At 33.3% G+C, this 12,030-nt stretch overlaps 4 protein-coding genes across 4 annotated transcripts in view; 3 read left to right on the top strand and 1 right to left on the bottom strand.

The window, feature by feature from the left end:
- Window positions 1-532: 532 nt before the first annotated feature.
- LOC142227197 (RWD domain-containing protein 4) lies at window positions 533-1,569 on the top strand. The gene is made up of 2 exons (XM_075297609.1): window positions 533-871; window positions 946-1,569. The coding sequence occupies exons 1-2, from the start codon at window positions 654-656 to the stop codon at window positions 1,364-1,366; spliced, it is 639 nt and encodes a 212-aa protein (XP_075153724.1). The 5' UTR covers window positions 533-653; the 3' UTR covers window positions 1,367-1,569.
- A 937-nt stretch (window positions 1,570-2,506) lies between these two features.
- On the top strand, window positions 2,507-4,573 carry LOC142227195 (uncharacterized). Its single transcript, XM_075297607.1, has 2 exons — window positions 2,507-2,684; window positions 2,745-4,573. Exons 1-2 carry the CDS (start codon window positions 2,603-2,605, stop codon window positions 4,478-4,480), a joined length of 1,818 nt encoding a protein of 605 aa, XP_075153722.1. The 5' UTR covers window positions 2,507-2,602; the 3' UTR covers window positions 4,481-4,573.
- Window positions 4,574-4,837: 264 nt separating this feature from the next.
- Window positions 4,838-7,171, bottom strand: LOC142227196 (protein phosphatase 1F). Its single transcript, XM_075297608.1, has one exon. It carries the CDS (start codon window positions 6,875-6,877, stop codon window positions 5,438-5,440), a length of 1,440 nt encoding a protein of 479 aa, XP_075153723.1. The 5' UTR covers window positions 6,878-7,171; the 3' UTR covers window positions 4,838-5,437.
- Window positions 7,172-11,669: 4,498 nt separating this feature from the next.
- Tg (Transglutaminase) overlaps window positions 11,670-12,030 on the top strand; it is a 43,338-nt gene continuing 42,977 nt past the window's right edge. Inside the window, exon 1 of the mRNA XM_075297604.1 lies at window positions 11,670-12,004. Within this exon, the coding sequence (XP_075153719.1) occupies window positions 11,833-12,004 (172 nt within the window). The 5' untranslated portion in view covers window positions 11,670-11,832. The remainder of the gene's footprint in view (window positions 12,005-12,030) is intronic.

Raw genomic sequence — 12,030 nt, 5'->3', positions numbered from 1 at the left:
CAAAGGCTCCAATAATGCCATATAATAGTCACTGTTGATGATTTTTTCCCTTCTCAAGATAATCGATAAAAATTATTCCATGCGCATCCCAAAAAACAGAGGCCATTACTTTGCCAGCGGAATTTGAGTCTTTCCACGCTTCGGAGACGGTTCACCGGTCGCTGTCCACTCAGCCGACTGTCGATTGGACTCAGGAGTGTAGTGATGGAGCCATGCTTCATCCATTGTCACATATCGACGGAAAAACTCGGGTGTATTACTCATTATCAAGCCAAGTTTTTGCTTCTACCGTATTTTTTCCCTTCAGAAAACAGTATTTTTTATAGTCTGCCGCAAACAGAAAAAAAATCAACCCTTCCATCAACGCACGGATTGACGCATGGTGTGTAATTCAACCTTAAGTACAACATTTTATTTCTATTAGCGAGAAATTCTAGACCCAATAAGTCAAATTCAATTTCGAATTGTTACTACCTGTGAAAGAATGTTGTTCATAAGTGGCAACCTTGTCATACGAGCAACTTTGAATTAGTTTGCAATGCCATGTGTCAACATAAGCAGCTGTCCTCATATTCCCAACAAAAACCGTACTTATTCAGATTTGTTTTGTAATTAATTCGAATTGCATTGTTCTACACGAAAAATTCTACGTAATGTCAGAAACTTTAGAGCAGCAGGCTGAAGAGAGAGAAGCATTGTCATCAATTTATGAAGGAGATGAAGCTTTTAAGGAAATAGATCCTACCACATACCAATATAAGTATGGTGAAGATGATAACTTCAAATCCTTCCTGGTTGAAATAAAATGGCACGAAGATTATCCCAATACGCTTCCCACAATCAATATGGATACGTTCTATAATCGAAATCTGTAAGTATCCTGTCATATCAAGCTGGAGATTAATGTTCCGTGAGCGTCATTTCAAATTATATTTCTTATTTTAGCATTCCCGCAGTTAAACAAAAAATACAAGCAGCTCTGACGGAAGAAGGTGAACAATGGCTGGGTTGTGGAATGACATATACTTTATTTGAGTGCCTCAAAGAGCGTATAGATGAACTAACAAGTGAACAGCCAGAACATCCTTTCGTACAATCTATAGACTTGGATAAGGTCGGTGTAAGTGCAATTCAAATATCAGATACCAATGCTGACACAGCTAAAACGGAAGTTAAGAAGGAACAGCTAACTAAAGCACAGAAGCGAAGGCAATGGGAGAGAACTAACCATAAGGGTGATCGGCCTCGCGGTTGGGATTGGGTAGATATTGTAAAACATTTATCACAAACTGGATACAAAGAAGAACAAAAACTGAATGCCGCAGCAAATGTCACGGCACCAGTATTGCATCCTTTAAATGGCTAGCTACTAATGACTATTAACGACTTGCTGCCTCAATATTATTATAAGTTTTATATATGAAGTACTTTCTAAAATTGAAACGTGAAAATAAATGTATTTAAATTATTTCATGAGACCAATACATGATACATGCAAAGAGAAAGTCAGTGTAAATTATGAGTGTTTATATAATGAATAAATTTTCGATAGAATTTTAATACCCATAATTACCAATGTGGTTATTCAATTTTCCATATCAATTATAACTCATTATCTCCGAATTCAAATATTTACAAAATCCGTGAAAGTTTTCATAGAGCACTGTAAAATACAAAACTGTATTCTTTAATGAAATAAGAACGTGGCTAAACGAAGTTAGTGTTGAATTTGAATTTCTCAACTCATTTTGAAGTTATAGGCATGTACTGCGTTCGGTTTTCGACTTCAAAATCGCGTTATTTTCGCGTTTACTTTTCCTAAAATAATCAAAAATTTAAATTATCTGCCTTCATTTTTTAATAAGGGAACTGCGGAAATTTCGAAACGAAAGCCATATTATTTTCACCTATACTGTTCTTAATCAATTAATTTCATGAGAAACTTATTTTTTTTTTTAAGGTGAGTACTATGTTCGCATTTTTCACCAAAACACTGAATTAAAAGTGCAAAAATATATATGAAGACGATTATATTTATAAAAAGTCTTGCGAAATAATGAATGGAAAAGATCTAAGGAATTCATTGTGAACCATTTTGTATTTATTATTTAATTAAATTAAAAAAGTAACCTGAAAATAAGCGGGTTTTCAGCTTGAAAACTGAACATAGTACTCACCTTTACTGAACTACAATTTATTACTGCTTAATTAATTTTTATATTACTTGAATATTTATATATGTAAAGTTGTTTTTGTAGCATTTTTGTTACCATCTTCTATTAATAATAATACACAATCCAAGTTTTAAGATTTTTCCATCAATGTTTTGATAAGAATATTATCGTCTTCAGATATTTATTTTTGCACTTCTAATTTAGTGATTTGAAAGAAAAACGAAAAATACAATTTATAGTACCCACCTTTATGTTGGGAATAGAGTCTCGTTCTGATTTTTGTTGGGAATGGTTCAGTGAACGTTTTTGAATTTGTTAGAGTGTTAACAGTTCCAAATGTACTTGAGAAGAAGAAGAGTTAAGCACGTTTTTCTTTTTGTTTGAAAACAGACAATGTTATTTGTAGCAACAATTTGAATATCTTAACTATGGAATGTACAGAGAATCAGACTAGTTCCGAAATGGTAGAGAAATTGGATATAGAACCCGGAAAATGCGAAGAAGTTGAAGGTAAGTCAAAAAAAAAAGTATCCTGCAATGTAATAATCATAACATATTTTTACCAAACAGATATACCGAAAATGAAGGAACCAATAAATATTTTAAGTGTTGAAGTAATGTCTTCCGGAGTAATGGAAAAATCAAACGAACCAACGCTTGGAGATAGTGTTGCTTGTCACAATGCTGTCAATGCAGATCACGTGGCCAATGAACATAATGAAAATGAGCAAAGTGTTGAAATGACAAATGATTGTGGTGTCTCGGATAACAGTACACATATTGATAAATCTTTTGGAATGGACCCGATTAGTAATCAAGAGGAAAGTACTAACATAAATGAAACATCTATGGAGGAAAGTATTGAAAACAATGAAGCAGTTTCTTCAGTAATGAGTGACGCAAACAATACTCTCGAAAATTATAAAACTCAACCAGAAAAAGAAACTAGTTGCATTGAAAATGCACCCTTAATCGCCCAAAAAGATAACTTAGAATCTAGCACAACAACTCTTTCAACCACTGGTCTGAGTTTATTAGTCCAATATGGTTCCGACAACGAATCGGATACTGATTCTGTAATTGAAGTTCCTTTAAGTTCAAATAACGATTATCGCAATCAAGTTGTCGACATTGACTCGGATTCAGATTCGGAAAGTTCAAGCAGCAGCGGTGATTCCGATGTGGAATATCTCAATGTTATTCGTAAGAAAATTGATAAATGCTTGGAATCAGATGATGAAGATGGCGATAACGATGATGACGACAATGAGGGTAACAAACAAAATAGGAAGCCAAAAACTAAAGTTAAAGCTAAAGGTGAACTGCTCATAGAAGACTTGCCTCCTATACAAGATTTGCAAATTACAGTACCAGAAGATGAATGTATTGAACTGGGAAAGATTCATTCAATTGTTGATCAATTGGTGTTGGTTAGTGCCTTACCCAATTCGGTATTATTGGATTTAGAAACAGTTCTATTCCTGGATAAAGGTCAAAAAGTTTTAGGTGAGGTATTTGATGTTTTAGGTCAAGTAGCCGATCCTCTATACTGTGTTCGATTTAATTCCAATAGTCAAATCAATGAAAAGAACATTAATGTTGGTGATGTTGTATATGTGGCGCCCAAGACCCAATACACACAGTTTATAATTTTATCGAGCTTAATGAATATGAAAGGCTCTGATGCGTCTTGGAAAGATGATATTGAACCTCCACCAAGATATCTCGACTATTCAGATGATGAACAAGAACAGTTAGCACGACGACAGCAGCGAAACAAAAACCGACCAACGGATCACGAAGATCCCGAGAAACGACCCCGAAGGGATTCGAGTGACGAAGCACCACAACCTTCGTTTTCAAGACAACAAACGCAGCCACAGCAAGGAGCAAATTACAGGAATCGCCAATCACATTCGCGAGGAAACGAAGGATCAAATCAAAACTATGGCCGACCACGTGCTCCTCACCATCAAAATCGTCCACCTTATAACCGAAATCAACAAAATCAAAATAATAATCATCCTAGTTCGTGGCATTCCAATTATTATCCCCAAAGCTACCCAGTGTCACCTCAAGGTTACGGATATGGAGGAGGCTATCCGCCAATGCCTATGCAAGGGTATCCTCCACAAGTTCCTCCAATGTACGCCATGGGAACATATCCACCACATAATTCTATGAGACCACCTTTCAATAGTGCACAAGTTCCTCCACCAATGTTACATGGCGGTGGAGTTTTTCATATGCGGCCACCAACAATGGGTCAGTTTGAATCTTCACCTCCTCCACCCGGATCGCAATAGTTTTTTATATTTACGAATTATTTTCCGTATTCTAGCTTTAATATTTTTTGTTTCTGTTTCTTTAATAATAAGAATCTGGAATGAAAACGCTAACGGATTCAACTACATTTTCTTGGAGAAAAAGCACCAGGGTTATATGCATATAGATACCAATTTAATAAATTGGCTTAAGACTTGAACTACGATTAGTCGATTTTGAATTAGATATATGTAGAGGAAAATAGAGGTTTTTATAGCCCACAAAAAGGATACCTAATAACAGACCTACATTTTGCGCGCTTCATAGTAATTACTCAAGGCTGGCAAATCTACGGTAGTTTGCAAAAATCAAATCCATTCATAATTTAATAGAACGACTTTAGTTTTTTAAAATTGTTTTATTTTGTCGGGAGACTGGGTTTTTCTGTGAAAAATATTTGAACTTTTTTTAAATGTACATTGATAAATTATGATGTATATATACTGTGGGATTGTGTATAATATATGTATGTAGGACTAAAGGATTTAAGCTTTATTTTATATTATTCAAAAGTAAATTGGAGTCGTTGTATGTTTGTTGTTCTTGTGGGGTAGTAGTTAATAGGCACAATAATTTTACTGAAGCTTATATATTTTTTCCATGGACAATTTGCAGAGACTACACAAAACTAAATAACACAAGATTGTAAATACTCATGCGATAAAACAAAGGCGCTTTTTAGACAACGTATCTTACGAGCTACTTTAATACTATGGATATTGCATATAAATTGAAAGTAATTACAATTAAGGAAAGTATCAACAAATTGCATTAGGTTACTAGTTTTTTTTTTTTGTTTTTGTAAAAAGACCATATTTGTTTAAGGAAAATGATTGCAATTGTATTTTGTTAGTTTTCAAAATTTGATTCCCTAAAATGTTATTGGAAGAAGTTGTATAACTGGATTTTTTACATTTCGTCTAATGTACAATGGAATTCTATGTGGATCTGTCTACACAATATTTTGTATAATTTTCAATGATATTTGAGCGTTCTTTTAACAAAACTAATATAACTGTGATATTGTCCTGTGAGTCTCCTTGCTTTGCTAGCTCTATCAAATGCTTGGGTATATCATCTATATTTTGCTCAACATTGGTCAATGCATTGTAGGTGCAATTGACAATATCCGTTTCGGAGACATGGTCCCAAAGGCCATCAGAACCCAATATCAGAAAATCGTGATTGGTTTGTAGGGGAACATCAACAAAGTCGGGCTCAGCTATAACAGCTTTCACCGAATGATCTCCTATGGAGCGAGAAACATTTATTATTCCGTTCACGCGCCAATGACCCTGCACAAATACAACGGCACCGCCTGTTTCAACTGATTCTATTCTTTTCCTTTCATCCATGTTGTCCGGTTTGTGGGGTTTAACCAATTGCAGAGATACGCTGGGAGATACTAAGAGACATCTGGAGTCTCCCACCCAAGCAACATAAAGGTGATGTGTGTTATTGCTGTTGAATTTCAGTAAGGCACAGACAGCTGTTGTGCCACTTCCTAATTCCTTTGCTATAAAATTGGAATCAGCTTTTAGAAAACTTGCCTCCATAGCTTCTCGATAAATGTCTGTTTCAGTTTGCAGACCTGTAAGTTTCATGTCTTTAAGATTTCTTGCTATTAGATACGGCAATTGATTGGCCGTATATGTTGCTGCCAATGAGCCCGAATGACCATCAAAGACTCCAAAGAAACTGTATTCGTTATCAAGGTCAAACAGCTTTCCAAATCTAGGCAGACATACGTTGCGATCTTCCATTTTTCGAGGTTTGTTCTTAATTTGCATCACAGCATAGCGCGGACAGAAGTCATTTAGTGTGGAATTTCTTACACATTCGGCATAGTTTTTCAAAATATCTTCTTTCGAGTTATCGGAGAGACGTAAAAATATCTTTTCCAATTGTTGATTAATAAATTTTTGCAGCTTGATCAAATCAAAACAACTTTTCTCTTTACCATCCCCTTCTTTAATTTGTTTGTTGGTTACCATAAGCTCTTCACGATTTTTTTGTGTTTTAAATTCTTGACCAATTTCCTCTTCTGCCATTTTGGTGAGACCCATACGAAAATGCTGTGGGCATTGTTGCAATTTGTGCCAAATAAATATTATAATCTCTGCTTCCAGTTCCGTTTCTAAGACGGGATATGTTTCAGTAGTATTTCTAGTCAATATCATAGATCGCAATTCGACCCCGCCTCCACCCCCTCCGCAATTATTAGTAGCACCCACTGTGTTATTAGTCAGAGCATCTTTCGTCACCTCATGAAGAAAATTTTTAAGATCTTTCAGGTATTTACATTTGTATTCATTTGGTCGACAGCAATTTGTGTCGTCATTGTCTTCTTTCGTCGCATCACCTTTCGCTGAAGTCATCTTAATTTTGCCACAGGGATATACAATTGTTCACAATTTTATATATATTTCTCACTACCATCTTCCTTCCTACAAAATTTGTGAAACCACCATCGGAATTTAGCTGTTAAATTCTTTCACACATAACCAAAGTTCCAACTTTTGGTCACTTCAAGATCGCGATCTCCTTGATAAATTTAATTTATTATTTATATGTTTTATTATTACTTTCACGAAAAATCTTAATTTCTGTTGACCAAAAACAATTTATTACCAAAAATCAGATGCTTTTGGCGTTTTAGTAGCGTAAAATCATAGATCTTATATTACATAGATGAGCCATGGGTGTCAAACTATGTTTGACAGTTCCGAAGATTAAGAATAAACGAGAAAAATAAGAGCACGCTTATTATCTTTTTCGTGCCAATTTTACACAAAATTAGAACGTTTATGATGCAACAGAGGATTTATAAATAAATATATATATTAAAAGTTAATATTTGAACAAAAAATTGTGACCAAAACCACGAATATACGAAATTTAATTTTGAGCAGTATTGCTCTTTACGAACAACACCATAGACAATAGAAATACATAGATGTCCCATGGGTGTCAAACTAAGTTTGACAGTTCCGAAGATTAAGAATAAACGAAGAAAATCAAGAGAATTGAGAGATTTTTGGTACTCTTTTCAACAAAAAAGGGTGTTCTGTAATAAAAAACTCCTCATAAAAAATTAATTGTGAATGGACAACGAATACAAAAGAAACTCTCTTAACGAAAAAAAAAAAAATAAAACGAAATGTCAGAAAATTAATTTTTGGAACTGAAACATTTTTTTTTAAAGAGAAGAGTGGGACATCTATGTATTTCTATTGCCTATGAACAACACAAAATGGTTTTACGCATAGACCTTATAATACATAGATGATCCACTATTCTCTTTAAAAAACTGTGTCAGTTCCAAAAATTAATTTTCTGACATTTCGTTTTGATTTTTTCTTAAAGAGTCTGACCCAAATATTAATTTTTGCGCATTTGCTTTTGTGTTGTTCGTAAAGAGCAATGCTGCTCAAAATTAAATTTCGCATTTTCGCGGTTTTGGTCACAATTTTTTGTTCAAATATTAACTTTTAATATATTAATTTATTTATAAATCCTCTGTTGCATCATAAACGTTCTAATTTTGTGTAAAACTGGCAAACTACAAAAAGGAAAACGAAAGAGATTGTAAGCGTGCTCTTATATTTCTCGTTTATTCTTAATCTTCGGAACTGTCAAACATAGTTTGACACCCATGGATCATCTATGTAATATAAGATCTATGTCTTAATCTTCGGAACTGTCAAACATAGTTTGATACCCATGGCTCATCTATGTAATATAAGATCTATGGTGCGTATTGCGTATTTATTTTCTGACATAACAAAAATTAGAGTTGCCAATGCAGAACATTTAGACATGATGTAATAACAAGGAAGTTGCGCTGAAACAGCCGAAAAGTATGAGATGAAAACGAAGATATATTTTTTTTCACCATTTTGAATAATTTTGAAAATGTAAAGCAAATTGATTAGCAGTAAATTTGTAAAAATCTAAAAACATTGAATTGAAGACTTTGTATAAATATGATATTTCGATACTCTAAAGAATTGTGAGTAAACTTAGTACAAACATCTGTCAGATATGTTTGAATAAATCTTTTTGTAACGCATGGATGTAAATAAATTATGGGTGTAGTAAAAAATAATATATTATTTTTCCAATAAATGGCGTTATTTATCTGCATCTAGCTTTTTTTGTTGGTTGATGAATTTATAGTTGAAATGTATTTGAATATGAATTGATCTCATCGTTAGTTTTACGTTAAGTTTAAATACTCGTCATTGTAACAACCCTGTAATAGAATTGTACGTATGTATTAGTGCAAACAATGTAAACTTAGATTATGCCAAATTTGGCGCAGTTTGCTTCTATCACTTAATAAATGAACTTATACAACATTTTTCAAATGAAATAAAATTAATGAAATAAAAATTATCTGTATCTCACTGTATCTACCGCTTGCTTTCTGGTAGATGGAGCCATGTGGAATGAGAGCCAATTACGTGCAATTTCCATTCCGTTCCGGTAATTTCGATGTCAAGGGTGCAACACGCATTGGAAGTCCAATACTCGAAAATATCGATAAAAACATGGATTTTGTCGAATCCGACAGTTATGTGAGCACTTTTTTGATTGCCCAAGAGCTAAAAATAGCAAACAGTTTGAAGCCGTTCGAATACGGCTGGATAGGTTTAGATATGTCAGATTCCGGCAAATGTGGCCACATAACCCAAGCGTATTCTTATATAATCGCTACAACCAATCGGAAAAACTTGAAAAAATATACCCCAGATTACTTATACCTCCAATACGTACATATCACCCGATAAATCATATATGTATGTGGTTGGAATTGAGTAAAGTTTTTCTATTACTGAATCGAATTCATGATGTTTAGGTATTTCTAGTCAAATTATGGGTTCCATTTTTATTCCATCGCCTTCACAAAGATGTTCTTTAGGTAGGTTAGGTTAGGTTAGGTTATGTGGCAGCCCGATGTATAGGCTCACTTAGACTATACAGTCCATTGTGATACCACACTTCTCTCTTATCACTGAGTGCTGCCCGATTCCATGTTAAGCTCAATGACAAGGGACCTCCTTTTTATAGCCGAGTCCGAACGGCGTTCCACATTCCAGTGAAACCACTTAGAGAAGCTTTGAAACCCTCAGAACTGTCACCAGCATTACTGAGGTGGGATAATCCACCGCTGAAAAACTTTTTGGTGTTCGGTCGTAGCAGGAATCGAACCCACGACCTTGTGTATGCAAGGCGGGCATGCTAACCATTGCACCACGGTGGCTTCCATGTTCTTTAGGTAGCTACAATAATATTTTCTCTATATGTGTAGACTGTGGATGAAATAAATTCAGATTTATATAGTGATTCCATTTATCTATTTGTCTGATTAATTATAGGCCTGTATATATTATGCACTTTAAAATTCCCCCTTTTTACAAAATAATGGCGATAAGAGGTTCATTAATAATCTCTTTTTTACTTGACTTAAAGACAAATTTTAGCGCCAAAATTTTTATTGTGTTAATATTTAGTTTAAAAAATTGCAGATAATTTTTAGTATTTCTGCTGTGAATGCTTTTCATTTTTCAGCAGTTTATTGCATGCTTCCGTAGCCGCATACCAAACACAAATCAGTTTTAATTGGCTAAACAAATCTTATATCTCACCCATTAAAATTTTAGTATAGTATCCAGTATTCAATACGAGTTTTTTTTTAATATGAGCCCAAAATTAGAGTATACCCAAAGAAATATGTTAATAGGGATATCAGAAAAGTTTGCTAAAAGAGAAAGTCTGCTGAAAAAGGAAAATCAGTCATTGTTTGCTGAAATAGCAAACATTGTCTGCTATTTTTTAAGTAAGTTTATACCAAAACATGTCTTAGCTTGGCTGAAACCAATAAAAATGTCGACTTAGATGCTATCCTAACACAAAAAAAAAAATAATATTTTATGAATATCTATAGTATTTGCCCAAAAATCTGAATATTTTTCAAATTGAGGCATAACAGCAAACAAAATGATCATATTTAGGAGCTTGTAAGTATATTACAGTGCAAAATATACCAAAAACTACTTTTGGCTCTTAAATATGCTTTAGGGAAAAATTTATAACCTAAACATTTTATAATTTGTTATTGGTTAGACCACGAAGTAAAAAAATATAACAGCAGAAATCTATACTTTTTAGCGACTTATTTGGCTCTAAATCTAGGATCAATTAGGATACACATCTCATTTATCAAATTTTCATTCTCTTTCGCGGTATATTAATAAAGCTATTCAAGTGCAAACAAATGCCAGTTTAAAAAAATCCAAATTATAACGGATACTTCAAAATAAAAAACTGCTTTCTTAATTCCAAAAAATCTTTAAACCAAAGGTGTCAAATCCTCAAAATGAGTCTTAGCCTATATTTGAAGCGTTTATATCTTAAATCTAAAGATTCAATATTTTAATTAATTTATGGACGATTTCTTTAACACAAAAATGTGTTTCTTTATTTTAAAATTTGCCTTATTTTAAAGACATGCTACTTTAAAGGGGGACACAATTTTACAAAATTTATTTCCTATATTTAATGAAAAAAATGTGAAGCAAGGATTATAAATTTTATTTTAATTCAAATTTCATTACTTTAAAGAAATTTGTCCTTAAGATTTTGTAAATTGCGGATCCTAAAATTTAGGTTGGTTAATCTTTAATACCACGTATATATTTTTTTCAGTGTGTGTATACTGTCTTTGGGTGCAGGTATGGTAAATGTTTCCCTTCCCAACTGACGGAAAGTCTTCATTTTATTTGCAGTTTAGAATAAAAACAAATTTCATATGTATATGCTAAATGTATCTTGGCATTCCTTCTCCTACCACTTCTAATTGTGATATCTGTGATATAGTTGCAAGGTGAACTAGAATCTCAAATAAGGCAATCCGTCATTAAACTTGACTTGGGTAGCAAGTCAAAGAGCTAGAATAGTTGAGTTTACAATAATCTAATAATTAAACAAGTACATAATTATGAACAATTTTCTTTGTAAGCTAATTTAAGTTGCCGAAAAGATGAAACAATCTTTTATTAAAGTAAAATAATACAAAGTAAACAATTTCGCAAAACAAAAAGAAATTTCAAGGAATTTGGAACAATTCTCATTTTTTGTATTTAACTAAGATCAGTTGTCTATCATCGTTCGGCGGGTGAAGTTGTTCGATATTATTTGCGCACATTGATTACGAGCGTTCGTATTTATTTAAATTGTTTAACTAAATAATTTGTCCAATGCCAAAATAAAACGACAAATAGTTTCGTAGTTCTTTCAATTTAACAACTAAATTTGAGGTTATACCAATATGGGTAATAAATTTACATCATACGACATCAATGGCAAGGTGGTTAGATCGAAAAATTGCTGTTGTAGCTTTTGGAAATCTCGGTGTCCCTGTGGTCCATATGAAGATGCGTACGAATCAACAATAACATCGAAAAATGAAAAACTGTATGAACGCACCAGAGAGGAAACAGGTGGGAAATCTGTATATGCTATATGA

This window comes from Haematobia irritans, chromosome 2 (assembly GCF_050003625.1).
Source record: "Haematobia irritans isolate KBUSLIRL chromosome 2, ASM5000362v1, whole genome shotgun sequence".
Taxonomy (NCBI): Eukaryota; Metazoa; Arthropoda; class Insecta; order Diptera; family Muscidae; genus Haematobia; species Haematobia irritans.
This window is presented reverse-complemented; position numbering and strand designations above follow the sequence as displayed.

Bases quoted from the DNA above. Each gene is read 5' to 3' on its own strand.
- LOC142227197 (XM_075297609.1), top strand. From the start codon at position 654: ATGTCAGAAACTTTAGAGCAGCAGGCTGAAGAGAGAGAAGCATTGTCA. The intron at 872-945 runs GTAAGTATCCTG...TTCTTATTTTAG, and splicing joins ACGTTCTATAATCGAAATCT to CATTCCCGCAGTTAAACAAA.
- LOC142227195 (XM_075297607.1), top strand. From the start codon at position 2,603: ATGGAATGTACAGAGAATCAGACTAGTTCCGAAATGGTAGAGAAATTG. The intron at 2,685-2,744 runs GTAAGTCAAAAA...TTTACCAAACAG, and splicing joins AAAATGCGAAGAAGTTGAAG to ATATACCGAAAATGAAGGAA.
- LOC142227196 (XM_075297608.1), bottom strand. From the start codon at position 6,877: ATGACTTCAGCGAAAGGTGATGCGACGAAAGAAGACAATGACGACACA.